Raw genomic sequence first — 13761 nt, 5'->3', positions numbered from 1 at the left:
GGTCCTGTGGACACTGCTTTGCTGCTTATTACTGAATGTTTTATCCATGATATTGTTTTTATCCCGATTCGACACAGCGGCAAAGAGGATGTACGTTGCAAAGAAATATGGGGAATAAATTAGGTCCTAATCTTTGCAAGGCAGGAATCTTTCAAAAATCATGAATACTAATCAATAATTTAAAAAAAAATCACTATCAAATGAACCAATACCTTGTTTTCACCAGCAGAGGTCAGCAAAAGAAAGAAAAACAGCAGCTGTGTTTCTGAAATATGTTCACTTTGTTATTACTGATATATTAATTTATTTTTTAGATGCGAATGTGTAGGCTGTGTAATCTTAATGAAGCCATAACTGGCTGATATATATTGTGTGTGTGTGTGTGTGTGTGTGTGTGTGTGGTATGAAGAAAATACACAACAAATGCATATGAGCATTTACAGTCGAATAATGGTGAAATTGACTTCGCACATTGCATTATGTTACAGTTGAGTTTTATTTGTATATATATATTTTTGAAATAAATACGTAATATCAAAATGTCTAAATGGTCATTTGTTGAATCTGAACTTTTTAGCATTATGCATTTTTTTATTTTATTTTTTTCTCAATCTTGTCTTATTGAACTAAACTAAAAGATTATAAAATCTAGCTGAGGACTCGACTAAGTTTCTTGCACACAAATCCCTCCTGGAACATCTAAAGTACTCCTATGTTTGGGAAACCAGAGTCAATAACTCTCAAACCCTTTAAAAGTTATTTCCAATAAGTAGAGGTATCCAATTTGTAACAAACTCCAGTAATTTATTCGTAACTCTACAGGAACATAGTTCTCTGAGCCATGCACACTGACTGCTCTCCACTCATCAACCATATTCTCTCGTTAGCGTAGACGCTACATAAAGGGCTGCATCTTACTCATCCATCAAACTCCTTGGTAATATACAGCCAGGTACAGGTATACACACAGTGTGATCAAGGAGGAGCAGATAAATATTTGGTTTTCAATATTTGCATAAGGTGTTTGACTTCTGGATCAAAGTAAACACCGAAAGACGACTACCGTCCTAAGTATTTGTCCACTCTCTCAGAGGTTTCAGAGGGAAACTTTCTTTTTCCCACAGTTCAGTTCTGACTTTTAGAAAAGTGAGCAAGAACAAGTCCTGGGATCGAAGATTATAAATCTCTGTACTTTTCAGGTCAGAAGGTCAGAAGGAAGTAGAGCTCAAAGAGACTTGTGGATAAGAATATACAAGTGCTTAAGTCTGCACAGGGTCAATGAAGTCCATCCCCGTTCAAACAACAAACCGTGATCAGTGAGGATTTTAAACTGTGGTGGGTGTCACCAGTGAGTCCAGCTCTGGACCCACCACAGAGCCAGCCCTCCTCACCAGTCTGTCCAGGCGTGCTGCGTCCCTCTTCTTGCAGCTTCCTCCCCAGCACACCACTGCGTAGAAGAGGACGCTGGACACCACAGACTGCTAGAACATCTGCAGCAGCTTTTTGCAGATGTTGAAGGAGCCCAGCCTTCTCAGGAAGTACAGACGACTCTGTCCCTTCCTGCAGGTAGTGTCCATGTTAGGTGACCAGTCCAGCTTGTCATCCAGCTGCAGTCTCAGTAGGTCCTGACCACCTCCACGTCGACCCCTACGATGGAACCAGGTTCTAGATGTGGTTTGTTTCTTTGATTGTCCACCACCTTCTCCTTGGTCTTGGTCTTTAGCTGCAGATGGTTGGCACTGCACCACGTCACAAAGTCCTGAATCAGGCTCCTGTACTCCTCCTCCTGTCCATCCCTGAGTTATACTGGAACTCAGAAGTATACAGGGCAAACAAGACAGGGAGAGCAACCTCACCCTGGAGGAAAACCAAGCCAAAATATAGGGTAGCAAAAAAGTAAGAATATATTTTACATTTCAGCGTCGTTGATATACTATGACATTATTTAAAGTGACACCATCACTTCAGACAAGACACCCATCCAGGTGTACATTTTTCCCCAAGTAGATGGGCTTTGTTTCCTTATCGTCATGATCGTCTGATAAGGGAAGTTGTGGGCATTGTGAGCGCTGAAGGAAGCAGGACATTCGTAAGTTAAAATTTCCCATTGGGGATCAATGAAGTAATATCTTAAATTCCAACAGAGAACCATTGGTTATCAATGAAGTAATATCTTAAACTCCAACAGAGAACCATTGGTTATCAATGAAGCAACATCTTTAATTCCAACAGAGAACCATTGGTGATCAATGAAGTAATATCTTAAATTCCAACAGAGAACCATTGGTGATCAATTAAGTAATATCTTAAATTCCAACAGAGAACCGTTGGGGATCAATGAAGCAATATCTTAAATTCCAACAAAGAACCATTGGGGATCAATGAAGTAATATCTTAAATTCCAACAGAGAACCATTGGGGATCAATGCAAAATTGGGGACCCAATGGAAAGTGCAGTGACTTGGTTTGGTTCCAATCACACACGCAACTTTGAGCCCTGAGTTTCCACCTGACCCCACCCGTGTGATGCCAAGGAGTTGTTGTTGTTGTTTTTAACATTAGCGTCTTTACTGTAATCATGAACGAAGTTTAAATAGTGACGCCAAGCAAACAAGTGTCACATCCTCACCTTGAATCCGGTTAAGAAGACCAGCACACCACACCTGATTAAAACCAACACAGGATCTTTATTTCAAGACACTGCACAGATCATTAAGCTTCTATCCATCCATCTGGAACTAAAGACAAGAAGATCTACAGGTAAGTTATTATTACATTATTAATTATGAATAAATAATACTCAGAGGATTTCTACATGACTTAAAATGAGAGTTTCTATAGATATCTCAGAGAAGGTTTATCATTTACTGTAGTTGTAGTTTCTGAAAGACCGTTGTTCCATAAAAGAAAATAAGGTTGGTGTGAATTCTTTAATGTGTACATATTGGATTTAGAAAATCACATATTCATTATAACAAAAGGAATATCTTCTATTGTAAGAAAAGTTTCAAATGAAATGTTTTCACAAATAAAAACACAGTTAAATGTTGATTTTTTCTACAATTAATATTCTACTATATGATGTATTTTGAAGGGTCTTTTTCATTCCCAATTTCTCATTTGATTATTTTCCTATAATTAATACAGTTCTTAAACACTGTAACCTTTACAGCATGTATGAAGCTTTTTATTTCAGTCACATCTTTAATGTAGTTTCTTCTAGTACAACAATCAAAAGGCAAAATACCAACAGTGTTTCCCACACATAGACAACACCTGGGCGAGTGTATTTGAGGACACCATCCGTGTTGAGTTGACTCTCTCTCCTCGCTCTCTGCCTTGTGCCTGACACAAGCCCTGCAGGTCATCAGATAGAGAGAGACGTCTTGTCATACTCCCGTCAATACACTTCAGGGGTGTGACGTCTCGCGTAATAGGCTGCGTTATTTGGCTGTCTTTAGAAAAGTTCATAAAGTGTGGTGGAGATGGTAAGTTTAATGTCAAAAGATCCGACTCATACAACATGAGGACGTAGGGTGAACTGTGTGTGCAGACAAAAAGAGCTGAGAGGACGTGAGGTGAGCAGGTTAAAGTCTTTGTGCCACCATATACATGTGGGAACATCCGACGGACCTAATACCTATTACCTTTTATATTCCATCATATTGTTTATACTGTATTTGTTCAAGCTGACGAACCACTACATGGGCGCAACCTCCATCGCCACAGGTTCATTCTGCTGTGAACAACAGACCTCTGTAATAAACAACCCATAATTTTAATCAGCAAAAACAGAAGAGTTCAAATAATAATCAACTGATGAATTGATTCTGTAATGCTCAATGACTATAGATAAATGTCGAGGATAGACATACACTAAGTGGTTCATTATCAAGTAAAAATAGGTTTTGGTGTGATTTTAAACATGTATACTACATTATATACTTATATAAATATTACACATGTTAATGCCTGTAAAAAAATTTAAATCCTGCTTCCCAACCAAGTGTTTAAAAGGTTTTCTGAATACAGTCACTGATACACTATGGTTCCTAAGTTTGGTTGTGTAAAGCACATTTATATTTTTCTTATTGGTTTTATCTAGAACCTGAACTTCTCGACCTGCTACCACATAAATAACTCAAGATCAAGAGTCCAAATGTAATATTAAGCTAATTTCAACCCTTCCCTACTCTAGGTATGGACAACAGACTCATCTTTACTGTCCTGTTTGTGACGCTGTCCTGGACAGCAATCACTACGGTAGAAAACACTATGACAGCGACCACTAATGCCGCCCCCACCACCACCGCTGCCCCCACCGCTGCTGCCCCCCCAACCACCACCACCGCTGCCCCCACCGCTGCTGCCCCCCCAACCACCACCACCGCTGCCCCCCCCACCACCGCCGCTGCCCCCCCCACCACCACCACCGCCACCAAGGCCACCACCGCTGCTGCCCCCCCAACCACCACCACCGCTGCCCCCCCCACCACCACCACCGCCACCACCGCTGCTGCCACCACCGCTGCCCCCACCAAGGCCACCACCGCCACCACCGCTGCTGCCACCACCGCTGCCCCCACCAAGGCCACCACCGCCCCCACCACAGTTGCAGCCACCAATGCCACCACCAACGCCACCACCACCGCTTCCTCTACCACTGTTAGCCATGCCATTACACTCCAGCAATCATTCACACATGGTAAGCTTAATAAGTTAGAAAGCAACGTTATCCAAAATCTTAGAGGAAGAAGATGTGTTTGAACAAATCCTAATCCTGTTTCTTCCCCCGCTCTTCCTTCTTCCTCTACAGCTCTGCTGATCACTGTGAGTGTGCTCTGTCTCGCCATGCTCTGAGGAAACTGAAATCAGTGAAGACAAGAAGACAACCATCACCTCCCTGCTCTTATACAAATGCTACTGCTACATATAAGCTGTTCAACATGTCACTGGAGGTTTCATTCACACATTATTTGCATCATGCTTCATTCTGTGTTAATTCACAGCAGGAGGAAAAGTAAAGGTGGAGGGTGGTGACTCTTAAATATCCTTCTTACTGCTTCCACTTCTTTTAAGGGCTCTAATTGTTTTGCAACTACAGGACTGCTGGATTTCTGTCTATTTAATGCAGACGGTTTGACTGTCTGCTTTGGGCACAGGTTAAGCTCAGTGTCCCCTCAGTGTGTTTTTTTTTCTGGGCAGAAAAGTGCAGGCTGTGACCTCTGGAGCGCTTGTATGAAGCTGAAAATAAAAGCGCTGCAGGTCCATCCTGTCTCTCTAACAACGTCCTGTGGACGACTGCTGTATGACCCACACTGCTTTGCTGCTTATTACTGAATGTTTTATCCATGATTTGTTTTTTAAATAAATACGTAATATCAAAATGTCTAAATGGCAATTTGTTGAATCTGAACTTTTTAGCATAATGCATTTTTTTTATTTTATTTTTTTCTCAATCTTGTCTTATTGAACTAAACTAAAAGATTATAAAATCTAGCTGAGGACTCGACTAAGTTTCTTGCACACAATTCCCTCCTGGAACATCTAAAGTACTCCTATGTTTGGGAAACCAGAGTCAATAACTCTCAAACCCTTGAAAGTTATTTCCAATAAGTAGAGGTATCCAATTTGTAACAAACTCCAGTAATTTATTCGTAACTCTACAGGAACATAGTTCTCTGAGCCATGCACACTGACTGCTCTCCACTCATCAACCATATTCTCTCGTTAGTGTAGACGCTACATAAAGGGCTGCGCCTTACTCATCCATCAAACTCCTTGGTAATATACAGCCAGGTACAGGTATACACACAGTGTGATCAAGGAGGAGCAGATAAATATTTGGTTTTCAATATTTGCAGAAGGTGTTTGACTTCTGGATCAAAGTAAACACCGAAAGACGACTACCGTCCTAAGTATTTGTCCACTCTCTCAGAGGTTTCAGAGGGAAACTTTCTTTTTCCCACAGTTCAGTTCTGACTTTTAGAAAAGTGAGCAAGAACAAGTCCTGGGATCGAAGATTATAAATACCTGTATTTTTCTGACTGATAAAGGTCAGAAGGTCAGAAGGAAGTAGAGCTCAAAGAGACTTGTGGATAAACATATACAAGTGCTTAAGTCTGCACAGGGTCAATGAAGTCCATCCCCGTTCAAACAACAAATGTCACCAGTGAGTCCAGCTCTGGACCCACCACAGAGCCAGCCCTCCTCACCAGTCTGTCCAGGTGTGCTGCGTCCCTCTTCTTGCAGCTTCCTCCCCAGCACACCACTGCGTAGAAGATAAAATGGTGGAGTTTTAATTGTCAAGAAAATGTTACTCACATTTGTTTGGAGATGAAACACTTGTTTCAAGAACAAAGGAATATTTTATCATCCAAGTTGACATGGGCTGTTTACCCGTCTTGATGTTTTGACTTTCATGCAAACTTCCTTGATTTCCAATTTGCATATTCTTATGTAGCAAGACGAATTATCCAGTAAATCGTGTAGTTGGTAGTGCTCATGGGTAAACTGGAAATACAGAAGGAGAGGGACAGTCTACAAAGTGACTGGTGTGTATCCTTCTTGATTGTCTTTTTATTAAAATTATTTTCACCTGGACTCTTTGCTTGCCTCCAAAGCTATGAATGTAAGTCAGTACATCTGGATCCTAAGTGGTGAGTCGAAGTATTTCAAATTACACACCCATTATTGGTTAGTTTGGTGTTAATTTCAAAAATCCAAATTTTTTTAATTTAATTTTTATTTTTTTTCATTTTCTTTACATTCATTCATAAAAGTACTCTATGACACATTTAGTCAAAAATATTTTTCGTTTGGTTTTAAAGTCAAGGTTGCAGTTGCTTTCGTGCTGTCATATCCAGTCGACTTTTTTTTTTTGGCATCATTACCATTATGTTTCCGTGAAAATTGAAAAATATATTTTTTTAACTTCATAGTCTCCTGAAGAATTCTTTTTTTTTTTTTTTTTTTTAAGGCAATTTTGGGCAAAAACAACTGAAAAAGAATAATCAGAACTGTGTATTAAGTATTATGTTTTTGCACTTTTAAAGTTCACTTGACACATTGTTCATTAAAATATCACTCAGTGTGAGTCTAATGTCAGAGCTGTTTAAAAGAAACGCGTTGCTTTTAGACACAACTTGTGTTTTGTTTCTTTGTATTTGGTCACATCAATGTTAAATAAATAAAGGTTCCTTTTCACTTTTTTCTTTATTCATTTACATACCTTAATACTTTTTGTGTATAAAAAGAACACATAATCGTCTGTATTATTTTAAACTGAGAGAACATGTTATTATTACCCTCTATATTTATTTTAACTGAGAGAAAATCAATCTCTTTACTTACCATTTATTTTACTTATTACCGTTGTCCTTAAACCGTGCTATTTTTCTTGCCTAGTACTTGTGGGTGTCATTGCACCAAAGGGAACACACAAGGGTGTCAAGGAGCCAGCGCTCATCTCACTCACGTACTGATATGTTTGTTGTCTCTGACGTACTCCAGCTGCTGTTTGGTTGTCAGTGTATGCATGGTCTGGGTGGACTAAACTTCTCACTGGGTTGTCGATTCACTTAACAGGCATTTCCCTCATAATGACATCTGGAGCACTGGCAGGTAAACTGTTTATCTTTGAACTCACTTCATTGTATTTAAAGTGTTGATCCATTTCACTCTACTGTAAAGACATCAAGGGTTTGGTTGAGTGTGTTTTTTAATTTGTATTTTTGGAACGCTTGATGCTTAAGACTTATTTTGTTGTAGTATTTTTGACTGGTGAACATTTGTTTGCTTATCTAGGTGTTCTTATGCAAAATGTGGCTCTGAATCAGATTGCAGTCCAGTCTTCAACCTACATCGTTGCCAGCTTTGCCAAAAATGCTGTTGATGGAAACCGAGACCCAGATTTTTTAAAAGGATCCTGCTCACATACCAAGACAGAGTCCAATCCCTGGTGGAGGGCAGACCTGCAGAATGTGTACTCAGTTACTGCTGTGATGATAACAAACAGAAATTCAAATGCAGACAGGCTAAACGGTGCTGAGATCTGGATTGGAACCTCATTGGAGGACAATGCAGCTAAAAGATCCAGGTGCTTGACACAGACTTCCATAATACATCCCCCATTTGGAGCAGGAAAAGCATTTGCCTACCTTACTTTGTGTTTTCTTTTCTGATCCTTTTCTTAAATTTAGGTGTGCAATAATCTCTCACATTCCCAAAGGACGCACACTGTGCTTCCCATGTAGCCAGATGGAGGGACGCTACGTCACAATTTTTCTTCCAGGAACACTGAAGATTCTTACTCTCTGCGAGGTCGAAGTGTTTGCTTTAGATTCAGCTTATGCTAGTGGTACGTACACGTGATTCAAAGAAGATTTGAAGTACTAGAACTCTTCAGTGTTGGGCAAAGAATGTTATCATCATCGTGGACAAGGGTGCCATTATATACATACATTACATTACATTGACATGTGCCTCCTTCAGAATGTGGAGGAAAGCTCTCTGCACCTCTACTAAGCACGGACTGAGAATTCGTCTTGATCGAGCTTGTTTTGACCTTATATAGATGATTAGCTGGAGGCCTTTAGAGTTTGATTTGATGCCAGACTTAAAAAATGTAAAACGTAATTCACTACTTGACAAATGTTCCTCTCCGAATGGCAACTTCAAAAACAAAACAAAGAAACTGACATAACAGTTCCAGACAGATGTGGATGAAATGTTAAGTTGCTAATTTAGCCCTTAATAGTACTCTCAAAGTGATATCTACTTTTATGATACTACTATTATTTACAGTCACGTTTGAATTCCTTCAGTAATCCTGTGCCACAGTTACAACTAACTAGGTATAATGTGCCGTCATTTTACATGAGATTCAGTTAGTGGAGGAGGGACAAATTGTGCCTTTTCATAGCACGGGTCTCAATAACTTTAATTAGCAGTACTGTTATTGCCTGTTGCAATTAGTGTTTGTCTTTGTGAAATAAAAGGTATTTGCAACAAGGCCTATTTGCATTGGAAGGGGAACATTTTGGCCTGAATTTTTGAATATTCACTGATGTACAAAGATGCAAATAGGATTGGTGCACGCAGGACACAGTCTGCCTAGCTGTGCTGTTTGTGTGACTTCCTTAATAATTTTGACAGCAACACTGTCAATAGTGAAGTTGACCCTCTGAAATGTATGTCCCTTCTCGACATGTAACAAAGCAACAATGTTTACATATTTTGGACTTGATGCATCATTGTAAAGAAGGATGTCTGTCTTTTGTTTTAAAGGAAATCGTTTCCCCAATCTGGCACTAACAGGCAATGCTTTCCAGTCCTCAAGTAGACCTCATGGTCCTGCGTCTAACGCTATCGATGGGCGACGCAATTCCTTCTACTTGAACGGGTTTTGTACCCACACTCTCTCTGAGGCAAACCCATGGTGGAGGTTGGACCTGCAAGAAACACACGCAGTCACGTTTGTCAAAGTAACCAATAGAGGAGACTGCTGCGCTGAGAGGCTGGATGGAGCTGAGATCCGAATTGGGAACTCGCTCGAGAACAACGGAAATTTTAACCCCAAGTAATGACCACAATAAGGAGCATTCAGCATTAATGTCAATATCATTTTAAAATAAATCCCATCAGACTAATATATTCTTTTCATCAAGCAGTATAGCCACACTGTTATGACCCTGAGACAGATATTATTACTTAGTATGGTTGTGTCATGGTTCCCAGAGACTGGGACATACCACTCCCAAAATAGCTGCTCAATAGCTAATTGCCCAGCTAGCCAATTCACCATATTTCTGAACTTCCATATAGACACTTTGATTTAACCTTATGTACTCACATGTATCAACCTTCACTGGTCACACAAGGTGCCCTCCTGAGCAAGTCTTTTAAGTTTTTCCTCACTAGCGTTTGCTTTACTGAAGTAGGTAGCAAGAACGCTACAGTCTGTACCCACCATTTGTGTTTGCTGGTTTTCATATGGATTTGAATGTTGGCAGATCCATCTTGACATACTGAAAATGGACACTTGCAGAATATGTATTGGCTGGCACTTTTCGAAGTGAGCACTGGAGCCCTTTGGAATACGCTGATTCCTTACAGCTAGCCTACCTGTCATTACAAATGCATTCACACATATTTTAAAGGTAATCTCGAAAAAGGTTTCTCTATAAAACCTGCACCTCACAGGGTGATGGACAGCCAATGTAAGGCTCCAGTTAGCTTTAACGCTTGAAGATCAGGTGGTGTCACTTTAACCATTCTTCAATTTAAATTCAAGCAGTAATGGCACAGAGTTGTTTCTGTTATTTTTATAGTATCTTCTTATACATGCTAAATGACTGTAAAAATGTACATTCTTTCATTATAGGTGTGCTTCCATCTCCCACATCAAAGCGGGTAAAACGGTCACATTTTACTGTGAGGGAGGCAGCATGGTGGGTCGCTTTGTAAACGTGATTATCCCTGGACTGAATAAGATTCTCACTCTTTGTGAAGTGGAGGTGTATGCCGCTCCAGGTACAACTGTCACTCGTGACTCGTCTTGTTTTTTTTTATGAGAAAGTCTGAGAATGGTTCATTCCTCTTTTTGTTTTCTTTTTTTTTCACTTTAGTGGAACCTCTGTCAAACGTGGCCCCAAACGGACAAGCAATGCAGTCATCCTTATATACCGGCTATGAAATTCCTTCCAATGCTATCGATGGGCATACCGGAACACCATGTCCCCATACTGCATGGCAATCCAATCCTTGGTGGAAATTGGACTTGTTAGCTGTGCACAGGGTTGGTGCTGTTACGCTCTTTAACAGGCCAGACTGTTGTCCCGAAAGGCTCATCGGAGCAGAGATCCTGATTGGGAACTCTCCGTCAACCGACATCTCCCAAAACCCCAAGTAAGGCGACTGATCTCTTTAAGAAATAACTCTTCAGCCTAAGTCTTGTAGCATAATAGATGCATAAATTCAGTTGAGCTTATTGCTCAAGCAGCCATTAAAAAGCCTTAGAAGCGCCATTGTTGATGAAATTCTTAGCTTCATATATAAACTGACAAACCTTTCCATGCTTTTCCTCCATCAGATGTGGCACTGTCGTGTCGGTCGAAGGTACATTAACACACACTTTCCATTGTGGAGACATGGAAGGCCGTTACCTGGTTGTGATCATTCCAGGACAGACCAAGCTTTTGACACTCTGTGAAGTAGAAGTTTACGCTTCTCCAAAAGGTATGTTGCTTCTTCTTTTTGTCCATAAAATTTTTTTAAAAAAAGATAAAATTATATATTTTGATATGTTGTTCATAGGATTTTTTTTTAAGTTTCACAGTTTAGTATAGGTAACATATTAGCTGTAGCAGTAGGCTTTGCGAGTTGATAACGTTTACCTTGTGCACATTTGATGTTTTGTATTCTGCTGCTGAATCACAAAGGAGCTCTGTGCTAGTTGCTTTTGGTATTTAAACATCAGCCACGGGAAAAAACAACAAAAAAAACCTTACTTCTAGCAGAAACCTAACGACGCCGTTTCTCAGCAGCGCCAGAAGTGACCACTCCTCCTCCTCCCACCGTTCCTCCAGCGACTGAGAGCATGCTGCTGAACGGCAGGAACGTGACGGTGGTGGGTGAGCACCTTTGCTGGTCCGATGCTCTCCTCTACTGTCGACGTCATCACTGGGACCTGCTGAGCCTTCGCAGCCAGGAGGAGCAGAGCGAGGTGGAGCAGCTGCTGAGCCGCGGTTCTTTCCCGCTCACACAGCATGTCTGGCTGGGTTTGCGCAGGTACTGTAGTCCATGACGACAGTTTAGGGGTTAACAGTTGGTGCGCTTGTTCAGGGTGGCTGTATAAATGACCTTTGGATTTTGATCTTCAAGGTTTCACTTTACTTTTCCAATCTCCTGTACAACATCCGATTTAACTTAAAGGTTGTTTAAAGGTTTTGCTAACACTAATCTGTGTCCTTAGTCAGTCTATAGCACCGCAATGATGAGGAAAGTCCATCCTCTCCATCTTTGCCTGCTCCACTTTTCAGAAAATGTGTGCTGGAACAGGCCATTAGAGGTCACATTAATGAACAGTAACCAGTAAATGTATTAAATTGTATAGTATAGTCACTGGGCAGGTTAGTGCTACAAGTGAAATGTTATTCAAAACAAACCTGGATAAAGTGTTTGTTTGCATTTAAAGGGACGGAGACTTCACAGACGTGATTTGGGAAGCTCTGAGACTACCAGCCAGTAGGGGGCAGTGTAACTTTACAACACGACGCGCGCGACACTCACCAGCACAACCACTTCCTCCACAACATCCTCCTCAGCGGCTAGTTCTCCCAAGTCTTACCTAAATGCTGCGTATGGTCGCCCTGCACTTGGGTAAAGGTTGAACAATTTGCCGCAAGTGTTCGATGCTCTTTCGGCGGCGACATACACGATGTATCATGTCAAGGTTCTGTTTATACCACGCAAATAGCTGCTGAAGCACATAGCACAAGCGAATCCGCCGCCATTGTTGTTTATTTGTTCTCGACTACTGCGCATGTCCAAATGTATGCGGGGGGAGGTTGCTCTGTTTCGTTCACATGGCTGCGATACGCCCGCCGTATCAGTTTCGCTCCACCCTGGAGGTCGAATTCAAAAGCTTGCGTTTTCACCCCTGTGAAACACAGACGCCGTGTGAACCAAAGGCCAATCCGATACTCAACTGTTTCGTTTTACTGTCACAACGGGGCCTTATTTAAACCGGCTGGAAAGGAGGAGAATATGTGACCTTAAATGTTGCAACAACATTGTCTATTTTACGTTCAGAAACATTTGGACGGCAAAAGAGAAGATAGATAGATAGATAGATAGATAGATAGATAGATAGATAGATAGATAGATAGATAGATAGATAGATAGATAGATAGATAGATAGATAGATAGATAGATAGATAGATAGATAGATAGATAGATAGATAGATAGATAGATAGATAGATAGATAGATAGATAGATAGATAGATAGATAGATAGATAGATAGATACTTTATTGATTCCCCCCGAGGGAAATTCAAGCAAAGCACTCTTCCTGATAAAGACTCTCCCTCAACATATTCAGAGGGCTTAAAGATTTAAATGTTGCAAATGTATTCTGTCTACTCAAAAGACACAGGTCTTCAAGTCAAATGTTGTGCGTCTTTTGTTTTTGTCCCATTTGCATGCATGCATTGATAACAGCGTTCATTGAAGCCACACCTCAAAAAACTTTAGAAACAATCTGAAATCTATTTGCTGCTAACAGAAAATTACAACCCACAGTTTGCCTTTCTTTGTCTTTAGGCATTGTGTTCAATATATTTGACTGTGCCAGAATGTGTTTGAGACGGGACAAAGCATAAGTACCTTACCATGGCACCTTTAATGTGTAAATCTGTTTATGTGACTGGGCAGACAGATAATGGGGGACAGCTGGTTCTGGATGTCTGGTGAAGACATGGATTTTACCAAATGGCAGGACGATTCTGCCCCCGAACATCTGACTCACGCCTGTGGAGCTGTAGCCAGAGGAGAGAGCTTCCTGTGGAAAGACAGGCCATGTTTGGAGCACCTCAACTTCATCTGCCAATCGGGTGAGGGCATCACCTCCCACGCTTCATATCTGCACATTCTGTATTCCAGCAGAATATCTAAAGCATTCCTTTGTTTGTGCCTCAGGTGCCGTGGAACAAGCACACAGAGTGTATTTCTACAGCAGCCGTGCAGACACACATACTTAG

General features: G+C 40.8%; 2 protein-coding genes across 2 annotated transcripts; both read left to right on the top strand.

Moving 5' to 3' along the window:
- Nucleotides 1-8259: 8259 nt before the first annotated feature.
- On the top strand, nucleotides 8260-9584 carry LOC306841638 (fucolectin-like; the record flags this gene model as incomplete). Its single annotated transcript, XM_079371585.1, has 2 exons — nucleotides 8260-8359; nucleotides 9289-9584. 2 exons carry the CDS (start codon nucleotides 8260-8262, stop codon nucleotides 9582-9584), a joined length of 396 nt encoding a protein of 131 aa, XP_079227711.1.
- A 1533-nt stretch (nucleotides 9585-11117) lies between these two features.
- Nucleotides 11118-13761, top strand: LOC306841637 (rheacalcin-1-like; the record flags this gene model as incomplete). Its single annotated transcript, XM_079371584.1, has 4 exons — nucleotides 11118-11238; nucleotides 11547-11790; nucleotides 13436-13614; nucleotides 13700-13761. Exons 1-4 carry the CDS (start codon nucleotides 11151-11153, stop codon nucleotides 13759-13761), a joined length of 573 nt encoding a protein of 190 aa, XP_079227710.1. The 5' UTR covers nucleotides 11118-11150.

This window comes from Symphodus melops, assembly GCF_947650265.1.
Source record: "Symphodus melops genome assembly, chromosome: 20".
In the NCBI taxonomy this organism is placed as follows: Eukaryota; Metazoa; Chordata; class Actinopteri; order Labriformes; family Labridae; genus Symphodus; species Symphodus melops.
The sequence above is the reverse complement of the archived record's forward strand: the minus strand, read 5'-3'. Positions and strand labels throughout refer to the sequence as shown.